The sequence below is a fragment of the Gossypium raimondii genome, chromosome 11 (assembly GCF_025698545.1).
Source record: "Gossypium raimondii isolate GPD5lz chromosome 11, ASM2569854v1, whole genome shotgun sequence".
Classification (NCBI taxonomy): domain Eukaryota; kingdom Viridiplantae; phylum Streptophyta; class Magnoliopsida; order Malvales; family Malvaceae; genus Gossypium; species Gossypium raimondii.
The window spans coordinates 49,868,959-49,882,237 of NC_068575.1; the positions used below are offsets into that span (position 1 = coordinate 49,868,959).

General features: G+C 30.9%; 1 protein-coding gene across 1 annotated transcript; it reads left to right on the forward strand.

Moving 5' to 3' along the window:
* Window positions 1–736: 736 nt before the first annotated feature.
* On the forward strand, window positions 737–3,917 carry LOC105803322 (UV-B-induced protein At3g17800, chloroplastic). Its single transcript, XM_012635444.2, has 2 exons — window positions 737–1,354; window positions 2,843–3,917. Exons 1-2 carry the CDS (start codon window positions 957–959, stop codon window positions 3,639–3,641), a joined length of 1,197 nt encoding a protein of 398 aa, XP_012490898.1. The 5' UTR covers window positions 737–956; the 3' UTR covers window positions 3,642–3,917.
* Window positions 3,918–13,279: the final 9,362 nt, after the last annotated feature.

Below are 13,279 nucleotides of genomic sequence, written 5' to 3' on the forward strand. Positions count from 1 at the left end.
ATTGATAATGCTAAAATTAGGATGCAGAGAAGATTGAGTGTATATGGTAAGCCTCATGGCTTATTCTTTTTGTAATAAAAGTCGTTTTAACCCTTTATTTAATTTTGCGTCTCTTTTGACATTTAAACTTTCATTTTTATCAAGTCATCAAAATATTTTTATTTAAAATAATAATTTTAATGATTCTAATTTTTAAATTTGTTTTAAAATTCTTTGAAATTTTAAGTTTTAAAAAATAATTAAATGCTTAAAAATGTTAAAAGATTAAAAAATGAAAATGAAAATATTTTTTATAAAAATTAAAAACCAAATAAATCATTAATTAATTTAATTTATGATAAAGAAAGCGTAGTTATAGAAAGCAAAGACGATAATGTTAAGGTCAGAGAAAGAAAAAAGAAAAAATGGGTGCAGAATTAAATAATAATAAATGAAACTATGGGTGGTGTGCTGGTTTGATCTCCTGATCATAACTCTGTAGATTGTCTTATCCCATTGTTCTCTTCTTATCTTATCCCTTTTCTGATAACCCATTTCTTTCTTTCAATTTTGATAAATTTATTTCTAATAAAATATTTTTATACTGAAAAAGAAAACCCACAAAATATCATCAACTTGGTTCTCCATCTTCATCACTTTTGGGGACCCTAATTCAGTCATTGGCCATTGTTCTCCCAATCACCAAAATATCTATTTTATCAAGGACGGGTCAATTTGGTGCCAACCCTTTTCTCCAGTGGCAGCTTCTACACACATACACATAACAATTTCTTCAATTTATTTATTCTTTTTTTATTAAACTTTAGTCCTCAAAACCCTATCCAAATGGCATCTTTTTAGGTAAACATAGTAATAGTGCTTAACCATAAAGCAAATAAACCCACCTCTCTCCCTTCTTATCATTTCATCTCTCCCATAATTTCAGCAGATTCTGTTTGGGTTCCCATTGACAGTTGATGGAACATTGTTTCTCTCTCCACAAGGCCCCTTCTCTCTCTTCTTTTTTACCATCGCTGGGGCCCCGCGTTTTTATCCCTTCGAATTCACCTTCCGACTTTGCTTTGTCCCGCCGCCGATCACTCAGGACTGGCTTTACTTCCACTCCTTTCAATGGCCGGAAAGCACCCTCTGTCAAAGCCAGCGCCGGGGCTAGCCACTGTGATTTCAGCAGCTTGAACGCGCCGCTTGAGCCGAAGTCAGCTCCTGGGAAGTTCTTAAGCGGTGTCCTTCAGAACCAACGTCAGTTCTTCCACTTCGCTGCCGCCGATGAACTTAAGCGGCTCTCCGATGATCGTGACGCTGCCGTCGCTCGTATGTTTGTTAGCTTGGATTCTGACGAAGCATGTCTTCACAGGTTTGTATAATTACTGCAAGGAAAATTGAAGTGTATAACTTGCATATGTTCTTTAAAGAGGCTTCTTTTTTTTTTTTTATGTTGGTAAGTTGCGAGTCGTGATGTTTCTGGTTTGATTAAGTTATTTTTTTGGTATTGTTTTCATTTGTATTGAGAAAATTAAAGTGCTAACCAACCTAAGCTTAATTTTTATTAATGGTGATCAGCATGTTTGTTTTGATGGGAGAGGTTTTACTTTTATCATGTGATGAGTCTATTAAGTAGATCTTGTGTTGGAAATGAAGTCTGTTAAGTAGATCTTTTGTATTGTGAATGAGAGATTATTAATAGTTTTTTTTGGTGTTTAACAATCTCACAAGAAACTCATGAAAATTGCATGGACTTGAAGGTCAGAATAATGGATTCTTCTATATGAAAACTTTGATATAAACTATCAAGGGTCAGATAGATATATCAGTCTCTCCTATGCCTAATAACCAGTCTAAGACTATGCTAGGCCTTCTTCTTACCATAATATTTGTAGGGTCTTAGTGATATTACCGATGGTATTTGCACTTTTCTCTTCGGTGGCATTGCAACTCATCTATTTGGGTGTTTGTGAAATCCATTTAAAATGCACCAATTCCTCAATTCTTTACTATTAAAGAGGCCCTGTATATTCTTTCACACATGATATATTCAGATAGATCTTTTCCAATTTTACACCTAGCAATTGGCTTTCTTCACTCTGTTGTTAGTCCCGATGCTGATATGATATTAACTATCGAGGCCTAGTTTTTTAGTTTCTTTACCTTGATTCATTGGTTGTGGTCTAATTCTAAGCTACAAAAGCTTGGAAGATGATATGATATTATTTATAAACAGACTAGAGCCACTCATTTCTTAGTGTTTCATGTAGGCAACTACTAATGTGTTGTGACAAGTTTTAAGTTGCCATCAGTTTATTGCTGTTAAAATTTGCCTAGTAATTGAATGGAAGTACATAAAAGCGTATTACTATTGCATGCTTTTTTGGATACTTCCCTGTTTATATTTCTGGTTTCATATTTCTTGCAATGTATATATATGTAATTTTATTTCTTTTTTCTTTATAGTTACTGTGATCGTAAGTTAACTTGTTTGCACTTGTTAGTTTGTGCAACTCTTGTGTTGGCTTGGATTAGAAAAAGAAGTTTATTGTATTTTATGTTTTATAGTGATATCAATTAGACATTGTGGCACAAAGGCATTTGTCTTCTGCTGAAAGGGAGCTCTCCAAAATCCCTGGCTTGACACGTTTTACGGTGCTCCCAGGTGATGTTTGTAATAATATTAACCACCAATGAAGTAGGTGTTACTTTAGCTGCCATTATTATCACTCTATTAAATGAGCTGCCATTAGAATACCTCAAAATTTGTATGTTGGATCCTTCGGCTCTGTTGATGATTGATATAACAATCCTTTTTGTTTTTACTTTTCTGACATATTACATTTTACCAAAATTCCAGGAGGATTGCTCAACTGAAAGAGCAGGAGTGCCAAGCTGCTGTGGAAGATGTGATGTATATGTTAATCTTCTACAAGTTCTCTGATCTCAGAGTACCATTGGTTCCTAAGCTCTCCAGGTGCATGTACAATTGCAGACTTGAGATATGGCCTTCGAAAGATTGGGAACTAGAGTCCATCCATAGCATTGAGGTGTTGGAGGTGGTTAGGGATCATATCAGTGCTGTCATCGGCTTGAGAGCAGACTCCAGTGTCACCGACAACTGGGCTACTACTGAGATCCAACAGCTCCATCTAGGCCGACTTTATGCAGCCTCCATCTTGTATGGCTATTTTCTCAAGTCTGCCTCCTCTAGACACCAACTGGAACGATGCCTAACTTTGGTTCATCAAAAACGTCTTAATCATAGGAACTCCCTTCAGTTTCTGGATCTTTTACCTTGTGGAATTAAGAGCCTGGTACTCGGCCGTTTTAGTGACGTGCAATCTGTTCCATTAGGTCAAGGACCAGGTAGACAGGAAAAGGATCTCGAAGAATTAAGATGCTACGTGATGGGATTTGACCCGGAGACATTGCAGAGATGTGCCAAACCAAGATCCAAAGAGGCAGCACATTTGATCGAGAGGCACAGCTGTGCACTCTTTGGAGATGAGCAGACAGGGATTCCGCAGACCGATGAGGTGATCAGGACATCTTTTTCAAGTCTGAAGAGGTTAGTTTTGGAAGCTGTTGCCTTTGGTTCTTTCCTTTGGGACATTGAAGAATATGTTGACACGGTCTATAAGCTGAAGGACAACTGATTCGGGCAAGAAGTTACAGCAGTTGAGTATAATGCTTTTGTATAGAGGAGTTGATGTTTTTGGAATTTTCTACTTCATTGCTCTGGTTTGGTAGCACTGGGCAATACGCATTGTATAGTTATAAGTTGATACGATGAAATAATGTACAGTAGAAGACTTTGTTCATCAATGGGATCAATTCCCTTGACTGATATTTTGTTGATAGTTCTAGTACAGTATATGGCCAAGTGTTAAATTCATGGTTTGAAATGCGAGGGCCTTATTTATGTGGTCAAATTGTACGATAGTTCTTGTACTTTTTGTTTTGTGCGGTATAGCCCCTTCACGATTTTTTTTAATCGTAAGTATAATTAATGTTACAAACACTTTTTGGGGTATAAGATTAGGTAATATGACCATTGAAGCCCAAATAGAAACCTTTCCTTCTCCCCTGGTGGAACCAGCAAAAGCTTAAGAAGCAGAAAACGAAGAGAGGATGGAGGAAAATGCCAAATAGAGGATAACATGGAGAAAAGTCCTTGGTACATTTCGAAATGCTATTTTTCAGTCCAAAAACAGATGAAGGGTTTGTTTGGAACCCTCGTTTCGGCACGTTTTGCATGTTACTGAAGTAGTGCATGATGTTTGGATAATCATGGTGAGACAATTTCACCGCACCACATTCAATTGACCTTAAAGGTCGACTCAAAAATTGATGTTGCGTTATGTAGCTTAAATTCTTGTTTGTCTTTTTTCTTTTCTTTTGTACTCGTTATTTTTTCTTTTATGATTTTGAAATTTTATGGTTTTGGATTTTTGTATTAAATTTTCCAAGTGTCAAATAATCTGAGGTGTAATATTTGAATACTTAATTATATAAAAATAAAAAAAGTAATCTCAATTCAATAATTGTAATTAAATATGTTATTAAAATAAAATAAAATGACAATATTTTTGAGTGTATAAAATTTAAAATTTTGAAATAATAAAATAGATGAAAAAATATTTAAATATTATCTTATTAAGTTTTAAATTGCGGTAACATATAATGATTATATATATTAATTCAATATATTTAACCATCATTATTGTTGCATTCACATCTAAATACGCCTCATTACTAACTTTAATGAGTAGAGTGATTGAGTAGTCTGAACATGAAGCTTTAGTAGACGCTTGATCAAGCGAAAGATGCTTGAGAAAGCTAACTAGAGAAAACAAGACATGATTTGGATGCTAAGTATTTGAGAAGTTCGAGTATGCCTTGAAGGCAAACTGTAGTGAAGTTCACCTCGAAGGTAAAGCTTTTTGATAATCAAGTTTGCTTGGAAGGCAAAATTGTAAGAAAACAAAAATCTTTTTAATAACTCGACCTTGCATTAAAAGTACAATTGTAATAAAACGAAACTCGCCTTTTAAAGGTAAAGCTTTTTGATAATTTAAACTCGCCTTGAAGGTAAAGTTGTAATAATCCGAAGTATAGGGGATGCCAATGGCCATGAAAATTGAGTGTTTTTTTTTTAATAAACAATTTGAAAAGAATAATAGGGAAATTAAACATTGGAAATGTAGTAGTAACTTTGGCGTGGTATATATCAAAATAAAGAAATATATTGTAGAAAGTGAGATTTTTTAACTTCTTTGGTAAGACTTGTGCCAATTACACATTGTAACTTGGTGAAGTATTGGTAACTTTGGTGAGACACATTCCCACAATATTGATCCCAAGGAGGCATGTCAATAAATTTTATGATATAACGAATAATTATATACCCTTGTCAAGGTATGCCTGAAAAGGCTAAAGGACACTCACCCGTAAAGTAAAAATGTGATATATATCCATACAAGACTTAAGATAAATGTTGATGTATATAATTTTTTTTTGAGTAAAAGACGACCACAAGGGTCAGAACATATTATTAGATAATATCACTAATAACAGCATTATGAATGTCTTTTGGATAATCCATATCAAAAAACCACTTCTTAGCTTCTCTACACATTTTAGTGCAAATTAAATCGGCCACCCTATTACAGGACCGATGAGACCAAACTAAGGTGGCGGAATTAAACAAATTAACAGCTTCTTTGCATTTTTTGATCCTACTACCTATAATGGTAATATCCCCATCATCCATATTCCACTTGTTTGCTAACTCAGCACTGTCAGTTTCGAATGTCACCTTTCCCGTCAAGTTCAGCTTGTTCGCAACCTCCACACTTCTCTCCAAGGCTATACACTCTGCCTCAAATGTTGATGTATATAATTGATTGTTGAATTAAGATAGAAAATTACCATAAAGATATCAACACGGGTTTGATTCACTAATAAGAGGGCAACGTCCACAAAGTCTCAAAAATTCCAAGATGATTCATAGTTATTTTGAAGGAGAAGACTCGACTCGACTTGATGGGTCTAGACTGAATCCTAGTGTATTGGACAACAAGCAAGGTGAATTTTTAAGCTTTGGAATATGCTTTCTTGATATCTAAGAACAGGAATACAACAAGTATAATGATTAAAGCGAAACTAAATAGCAAGATAAATAAAGAAAACAAAATTAAAAGTGGGAGATGGAATAGATAAATCGATGGAGATTAGTAGAAGGATAAGTGCCTGATTGAATCATTTGAAAAAGATTTCTTGACAAACTCAATCAATGGCTCTAACCGACCCTCCAAGAACGAGTTCTTGGCAACTTGGAATTTGAAGTTCCCCCAAAATCTTGAATAAGATTAAGTAAAAAAAAACTTCTGAATAAAAATAAGACTTGAATATTGTAAAATAAAATACTTAAAAACAAGGAAACAACTCTTCCTTTGTCTCCAAGCAATTGACCTAGTCATTATTTTACTGTTTAAGCTAAATTAGTCTAAAATACTTAAAAAATAATAATAAATAAATCCCTAAAATATAAAAAATTCATAAATGCATTATATAATCAAATTTAAGCCTCAAAATCAAATTCAATATGATTTAAACACGAATCAAGGCTCGAAACTTGTAATTTCGTAATTATCTCGTCTAAAAAAATTTGCTTATGTAGTCTTCACTAAGATGACCATAACTTGAGCTGCAAAACTTGAAATCAGATAATTTAAAGTGCGTTTTAAAGCTAAGAGATAACTTTTTTATTAGTTAGAAGATATCTTGACCTAGAAATACCCAGATCCTATCCAAAAATGCATCATAAGTTAAATGATTTTCTAGAGTTGAAAATTGACAGATTTAGTGAACTTAATTTAATAGATTTCACCATATTTGTGTATGTATCAATCACACTCCATGCATTTTTTCTCTATTTGTGCAAATACCCAAATTGGGTGAGTCATATTGCCCACACTCACTTCACCAATGGTTGCTTCAAAAAATGGGATGAGGAGGTTGAAAGCAGTTCATTTGATGAGTTGAAAGTCGCAAGTAATTGAGTTGAGCGTGTAGAGATTGTGAAGAGCTTTTATGAAGCTAAGGTGAGAGAGAGAGAGGGGGGTAGAAGCTCTTGTTGTCCTATAAGGTTGGTCGTCTGATGCGGAACCCCGGATCTAGACACAAGAGAAACACAAATTAGAAATAAAAACGAGAATAAATAAAATTAGTTAAATAATAATAATAATAATAATAATAATAATAATAATAATAATAATAATAATAATAATAATAATAATAATAAAAAGGATAGATTTGCCCTATGGAACCCTTGGTTAACTTGCTACCAAAAACGCCAATGATTGAGCGGCTCCCTACGAAACCCCTAGAAGAAGAATCTCTAGAAACACCGATGAACGGGAAAGAAATTTGAATATTTGTAACTCCGAAATACCCTCGAAAGCAACAAACTCCAAACTAAATAGCAAGAGAAGAATCACTGTACTCTCAAAAATTTGCCTCACACAAATTTGGAAGAAAACAAATACTCTCTTTTTTATCTGTCCTCCAATGTGTAGAAAACAAGCCTATTTATAGGCAAATTACAAGAGTAATTGAATCCTAATAAAAACTCTTTAAAATTATCTAAGAAAATAAATAAATAATAACCTAACCAATAAAATTACTTAACTCATAAATGATGTGTCCCAACCAATGAGAATTAAGTAATTAATAATAATAAGATACATAAAAGATTAATCCACCAATTTATGGGCTTTCACTATTCCAAGATTGGTCCAGTGAATTGCATTCTCGTATTTGTCAATGTCACGAACATGATGAATTAAATTTGTAGCAACAAAGTCTTGGACAAAAGAATTCATCTTTGATTTTAATTGTCGTGCCTTGCTTCGAGTGATTGGACCACTAGGAAAAACAACCCCTTGAGTGTCACCTCCTTGGCTCGTATCATCCTCGATGAAACCCTTGCAATGATACCCTATTATATGTAGAGTGGCTATAGGGTAAGGTTGATGCGATGGGGGATAGATATTTATGTATAACAAGAATTTACTTTAGTGAATTCATTATTCACAAGAGGATCTCACAACTCACAAGAGACTTGTGCATATATTCTTGATAAGGTTATGAAGAAGATCGAAGATTGGACATGAAAGGTGCTGTCTTATGTTGGTAGACCTAACTTAATTCCATCCACTTCTAGTACTTTTATACACAATGCAGACTGCATTACTCGCAGCTGCCACATACGATGGTCTTAATCGCAAATGTGTCCTGAAAAAAGGAACACGAGTAAAATATGTTTTAGAAGGTAAAGACTTGTGTGAAAATCAAATCACTATCATAGATGAATCATCAGCAACTTTAGTAAACTGAAAGGGTTGCCAGTAATGGGCTATTGCCTGACAGCCTAATTTGAGAGAAGAATATGCGTATTGTTGTCTGAAAAGATTCCCACGGATTGCTTTAGCTCCTCTAATTAACACAACATGAAATGGATATGCAAAGTGGATTTTAATTATAGTGTAACGATGCATGTTTTATTTGCACTCCAAGAGCAGCAACCAGTCTTGGATTGTTGTTTCTGATTCATTGGATTGGTGTATTTGTATCTTATATTTTGCATCAGATAATTATTACATAAAATCCAGATAAGTTGGTATAAATTCTGCATATTCAGAATTGGAATATTCCTTATAAAACTTTGGTTATGCTTTATTCTTACGAATCTCTTTATTGGCTTTCGAACAAATCACAATAACATCTAACTTCTTTTATACAATTACGCTTCATATTTTACAAAACCAAACCTCTAATTCCTTTTGGAACTTCTTTTCTTTTCCTTTTGCCATGGGAGATTGCTTATTTACGTTTTTCTTATATTAAACTCTAAATTTAGGATTATAAAATTTTAAAGATAAATGATTCATTAACTCTGTTTTTTTTACACCTATCATTGCAAACAACTTGCTTATCATAAATCAAAATTTAATATTGTAAAATGGTCATAATTCTTTCTTTAAATTAAATTTATATTTGCTTTTTATAAGTTTTTATGATTCATGTTACAATCTATTTGCACCGTAAACTTAACTATTATATTGTATAATATAAAAACGAATTTTTGTCATATCATGAGATTTAATACCATTTGATAATAGAGCTAGACACAAGCATTAAAGACTGCTCATGAACTCTTTAATTTAATACATTCAAAGCTTGAAAATATGGTTGAGAGTACATTTGTTGTTTTTTTCTAAAATATTTCCTATATTAACAGTATAGCAAAAAAAAAAAAAAAAGTTGGATCGTACTAACATGTTGCATACTTCATAAGTGGACTTGAGATGATCAATACTTCAAAGAGTACAAAAAAGAAAGAGATCTTGATAATCTTAATAATATAGATTCAGATGATGACCAAACACCAACGTTTGATGAAAAGAAGCTTATGTTAAATATTAAAGAGGAATAACCCAACAAATTGGAACACTAAAAACAATAAGATAAAATTGTATTTTTTAGTTATTTTATTAGTAATCGTATTATCAACTACTTTTTTTACTAACATAATATGTATGATGCGTTGATTTTAATTATTGTTACTTGTTTAGAATTTTTTACCGTCTGAATAATTTTTATGGTAATTAATACTTTTTAAAATATAAAATATGTAACTATGTAATTACAATTTGTACTATCAAGTATGATAAGAATTACAATATAATTACACTTTGCCGACCAAATACAAATTACAATTCTTTATAATTACTATCTTAATAATTACATTTTATTCAATTACTTTGTGTTGTCGAAACAAATTTTAAAATTTTGCAAATCTGTATAAATGAATAAATTTAAATTGAGAGGCAGACAGCTAAGTAAAGGAAAGATAATGATTTAAAGGGTAATAATTCTTAGTTGATTTTAGCTCATTGTTTTGGGTTAAAACTAGGTTTTGGACTTTTGGTTGTCTTTAGATTAAGCTGTTCTTTTTAAGCATTGATTATATCGGGTTTTGTTTATTTTTAATTTTCTGGTAAATTACATCAATAGTTACTCAATTATTAGTAGGTTTTATTTTGGTCATCTAACTCTAAATTTTTTGTTTTAGTCACTAATGTTATTGACATGACTTTTTTAATTGGCATAATAATAAATTTAGCATTCCGATGTTTACTCTTAATTTGATCCTAATTTTTAAAAATAAAAATTTAACTCTCAACTTTACACATCATGTCAATTTAGTCCTAATTCTAAAAATCAAAATAATAAATTAAAAATAATGAACTTTAAAAATAGAAAAGTATTTAAAATAATTTTTTTTATAAAAACGCACACAAATTTTATAAAAATATACATAAAATTTTAAAAATAATTTCTAAAGAAGGTAAATTAAGAGCTAGTTTAGAAATGCTTTTCAAAAGTACTTTTAAAAGAAAAACTGTACTAAACAAACTGCTTTTGGCTGAAATTTTTTACTTTTCAAAAGCACCTTTGAAGAGCTTTTGAAAAGGATAAGCTAAAATTTTTAATTTTTCCACTCTCAAAAGCACTTTTGGTGCTTAATTACTTTTTCACCCTTCTAACAACATAATACTTTCCCTTCCTTCTTTTTCTTGGTACTTAATTATAAATGTGTTAAAATCATTAATTAAAAATAAAAAATATTTTTCAAAATAATAATTACAAATATTTAATGGTTATATTTAAATATAATAAATTAATGGTTATAAATAATATTATTAATAATATTAAAATATTAATATTAAAAATAATAATATTAAATATTTAATGGTTATAAATAATTAATATTTTTGCTTAAAAATATTAAAATATATATTTCATATATTAAAATATTAACAACAAGTTATAATAAATTAATTTTTATATTCTTATTAAAATATAATAATATTAACTAATTTGAACATTATTTAAATGTATATTTGTTACTTGATAATATCATGTCTAAAATGGAGATTTTATTTCTCAAAAGCATTTTTTACAATAATGTTAAGCACTCAAATCTTTAAAAGTAGTTTTAAATTAGAAACACTTTATAAAAATATTACTAAATTGGTCCTTAATTTAGGTCTCCAATTAAAAACAAAACTCATCATCCAAGCTTCTAAAATGACATGTTATTGATTGTAACCTGTTAGAGGTTTCCTCCAGCAATGACAAAATAAACTAATCTCTAATTAGGCTCAGTAGAAGAATTATAATTTATAGATTTACCTAAAATCCAGTTGGAGCAACAACAATTAGAAAAACTTTCCAAAATTTCCAAAACATTTCGAAAATGCTCCCTGCTACTAGTCAAAATGAATTTTGGAGATCAAGACGTTCCTTTTATTAAAAAATGCCTTCATCTAATAAACAGATGTTTCCATTATTCCTTAAAATATTATCTTCACCGAAAATTTATTAAATCACTTGGTAAACATATACTTAATTAAAATTATATGAAATCCAATTCATTTCTATTTTAATTACATTCTCTATGAGTGTATGCATACATTTTGTGTTTAATATTTAACTTTATCTAATTAAATTGATCATAAGATTATTTCTATAATTAATTTAACTTGTGTGATAATTAAATATAATCTCAATTTTCATTGGATTCTAATCACTTTAATCATATATTGTGTGTGACCCTATAGGATCATGTAATGTTGGCAGCAACATTAAAACAATTCCAATGTTACAAATAGTGAGTGGCATCTAGCAATGTATCATTGCTACCTAAGTTGCACGAAGTCATGGTTCGACATAACCTTATGTGATAAGATTATCATGTAGTACATCCCTTTATTCTTGATATCTAGACTAAATACAAGTCATGAAACGATCACACTTGTATAGTCTAATCTTTTATTTCTTGATTCTCGAATAGACTAAGATACATAAATGAGTATAATATCTCATATCAACTCATTCGAGCATGACCATACATTTTTAGTCACACTCGATCAAGAGGCTTGAGATATTGCCCCCATTATGTAGGAGGGACAAATCTTATCTTAATCACTCATGTCCTACTATACTAATTGTGACATACCCAACATCAATCTTTATAGTACAACTATTTACGAAAAACGTTTGATTATGTCAAAGCATATGACTTACGTTGTTGGAGCAATGGTGATATCAAGTCCAAGGATCATACATACAATTGTCACTATAAGAAATGTCGTGATTATTATATAATAATTTAATAAGCATTCTCATAGTGGGCTACTTTAGCATATTGTTCTCTAACATATAATTATGTGTTGACTTGATATCACATACCCATGACAAAGCTTGTCATCAATCAAGCATATATTAGTCTCAATGCATTATTTTTGTTCAAGCTCACAATAATATTTGACTAAAGAGATTTTAAAATGATCATATCTTTCTTAAGACTTTATTATTATACAATTTATTTAACACATAAATGAAGACTAAAAGCAATAATGGCGATGCCTCTATTAATAAATTAGGTAATTAAATAAGTATTATTACAATCATCATATGCTTGTTCTTTGGGCATACTCAATACACTTAACTATAATTTTTTATCGAATCACTAAACTTTTTAAAATTAGATATTTTAGGCATTCTCTTGTTAGGTGTACTTAAATGAGTAATGGAAAATTGATTTGAAATTTTGTAATTTCCACTTAATTTTTGAATAAATCTAACCCCTTTCTATGCATTTAAAATCAATTCAACCCTTCTATAAAAAAAAATTCGACCTTAAATTTTCAAATAATCTAACTCTTTATTTTCTCATGCTTCAATGACTTGATGACCTTCAAGTAATCTTAACTGCAAGGTTCATTTTTATTTATTTAACCTGAAAATGGTAACAGATCTGATGAGGAAAAACCTATAAAATCTTGCAATAATTTTTCTGATGGACCTTCGAGCTTGACCATTAACCAATTTGGGTTCTCCATTCTAACCACCAATAGGGGTTCTTCTACGACCACCTTTTGCCCACCAATCAAATGATGGAGCCATTGTTGGTTCTTTTTTATCCTTGAAACTTGGTTGTTAGTTTTGAACTTAATGATGAACAAATTGAAAAGTAAAATGTGGGGGAAAAAAAGCTAAAATTTTAACAATATTGTCAAATGAATAAAAAAAAGCCCGAGGATAAATAATAAAAATCTTTGGGTCTCAAAGAAGAGCCAAGAAGACCATAAATGAGCTAAGAGGACTGGAATTTTCATGTAAACTTGTATAATATACTTTTAATAAATTTCATTGATGAAAC

Bases quoted from the DNA above. Each gene is read 5' to 3' on its own strand.
- LOC105803322 (XM_012635444.2), top strand. From the start codon at position 957: ATGGAACATTGTTTCTCTCTCCACAAGGCCCCTTCTCTCTCTTCTTTT. The intron at 1,355-2,842 runs GTTTGTATAATT...CCAAAATTCCAG, and splicing joins GACGAAGCATGTCTTCACAG to GAGGATTGCTCAACTGAAAG.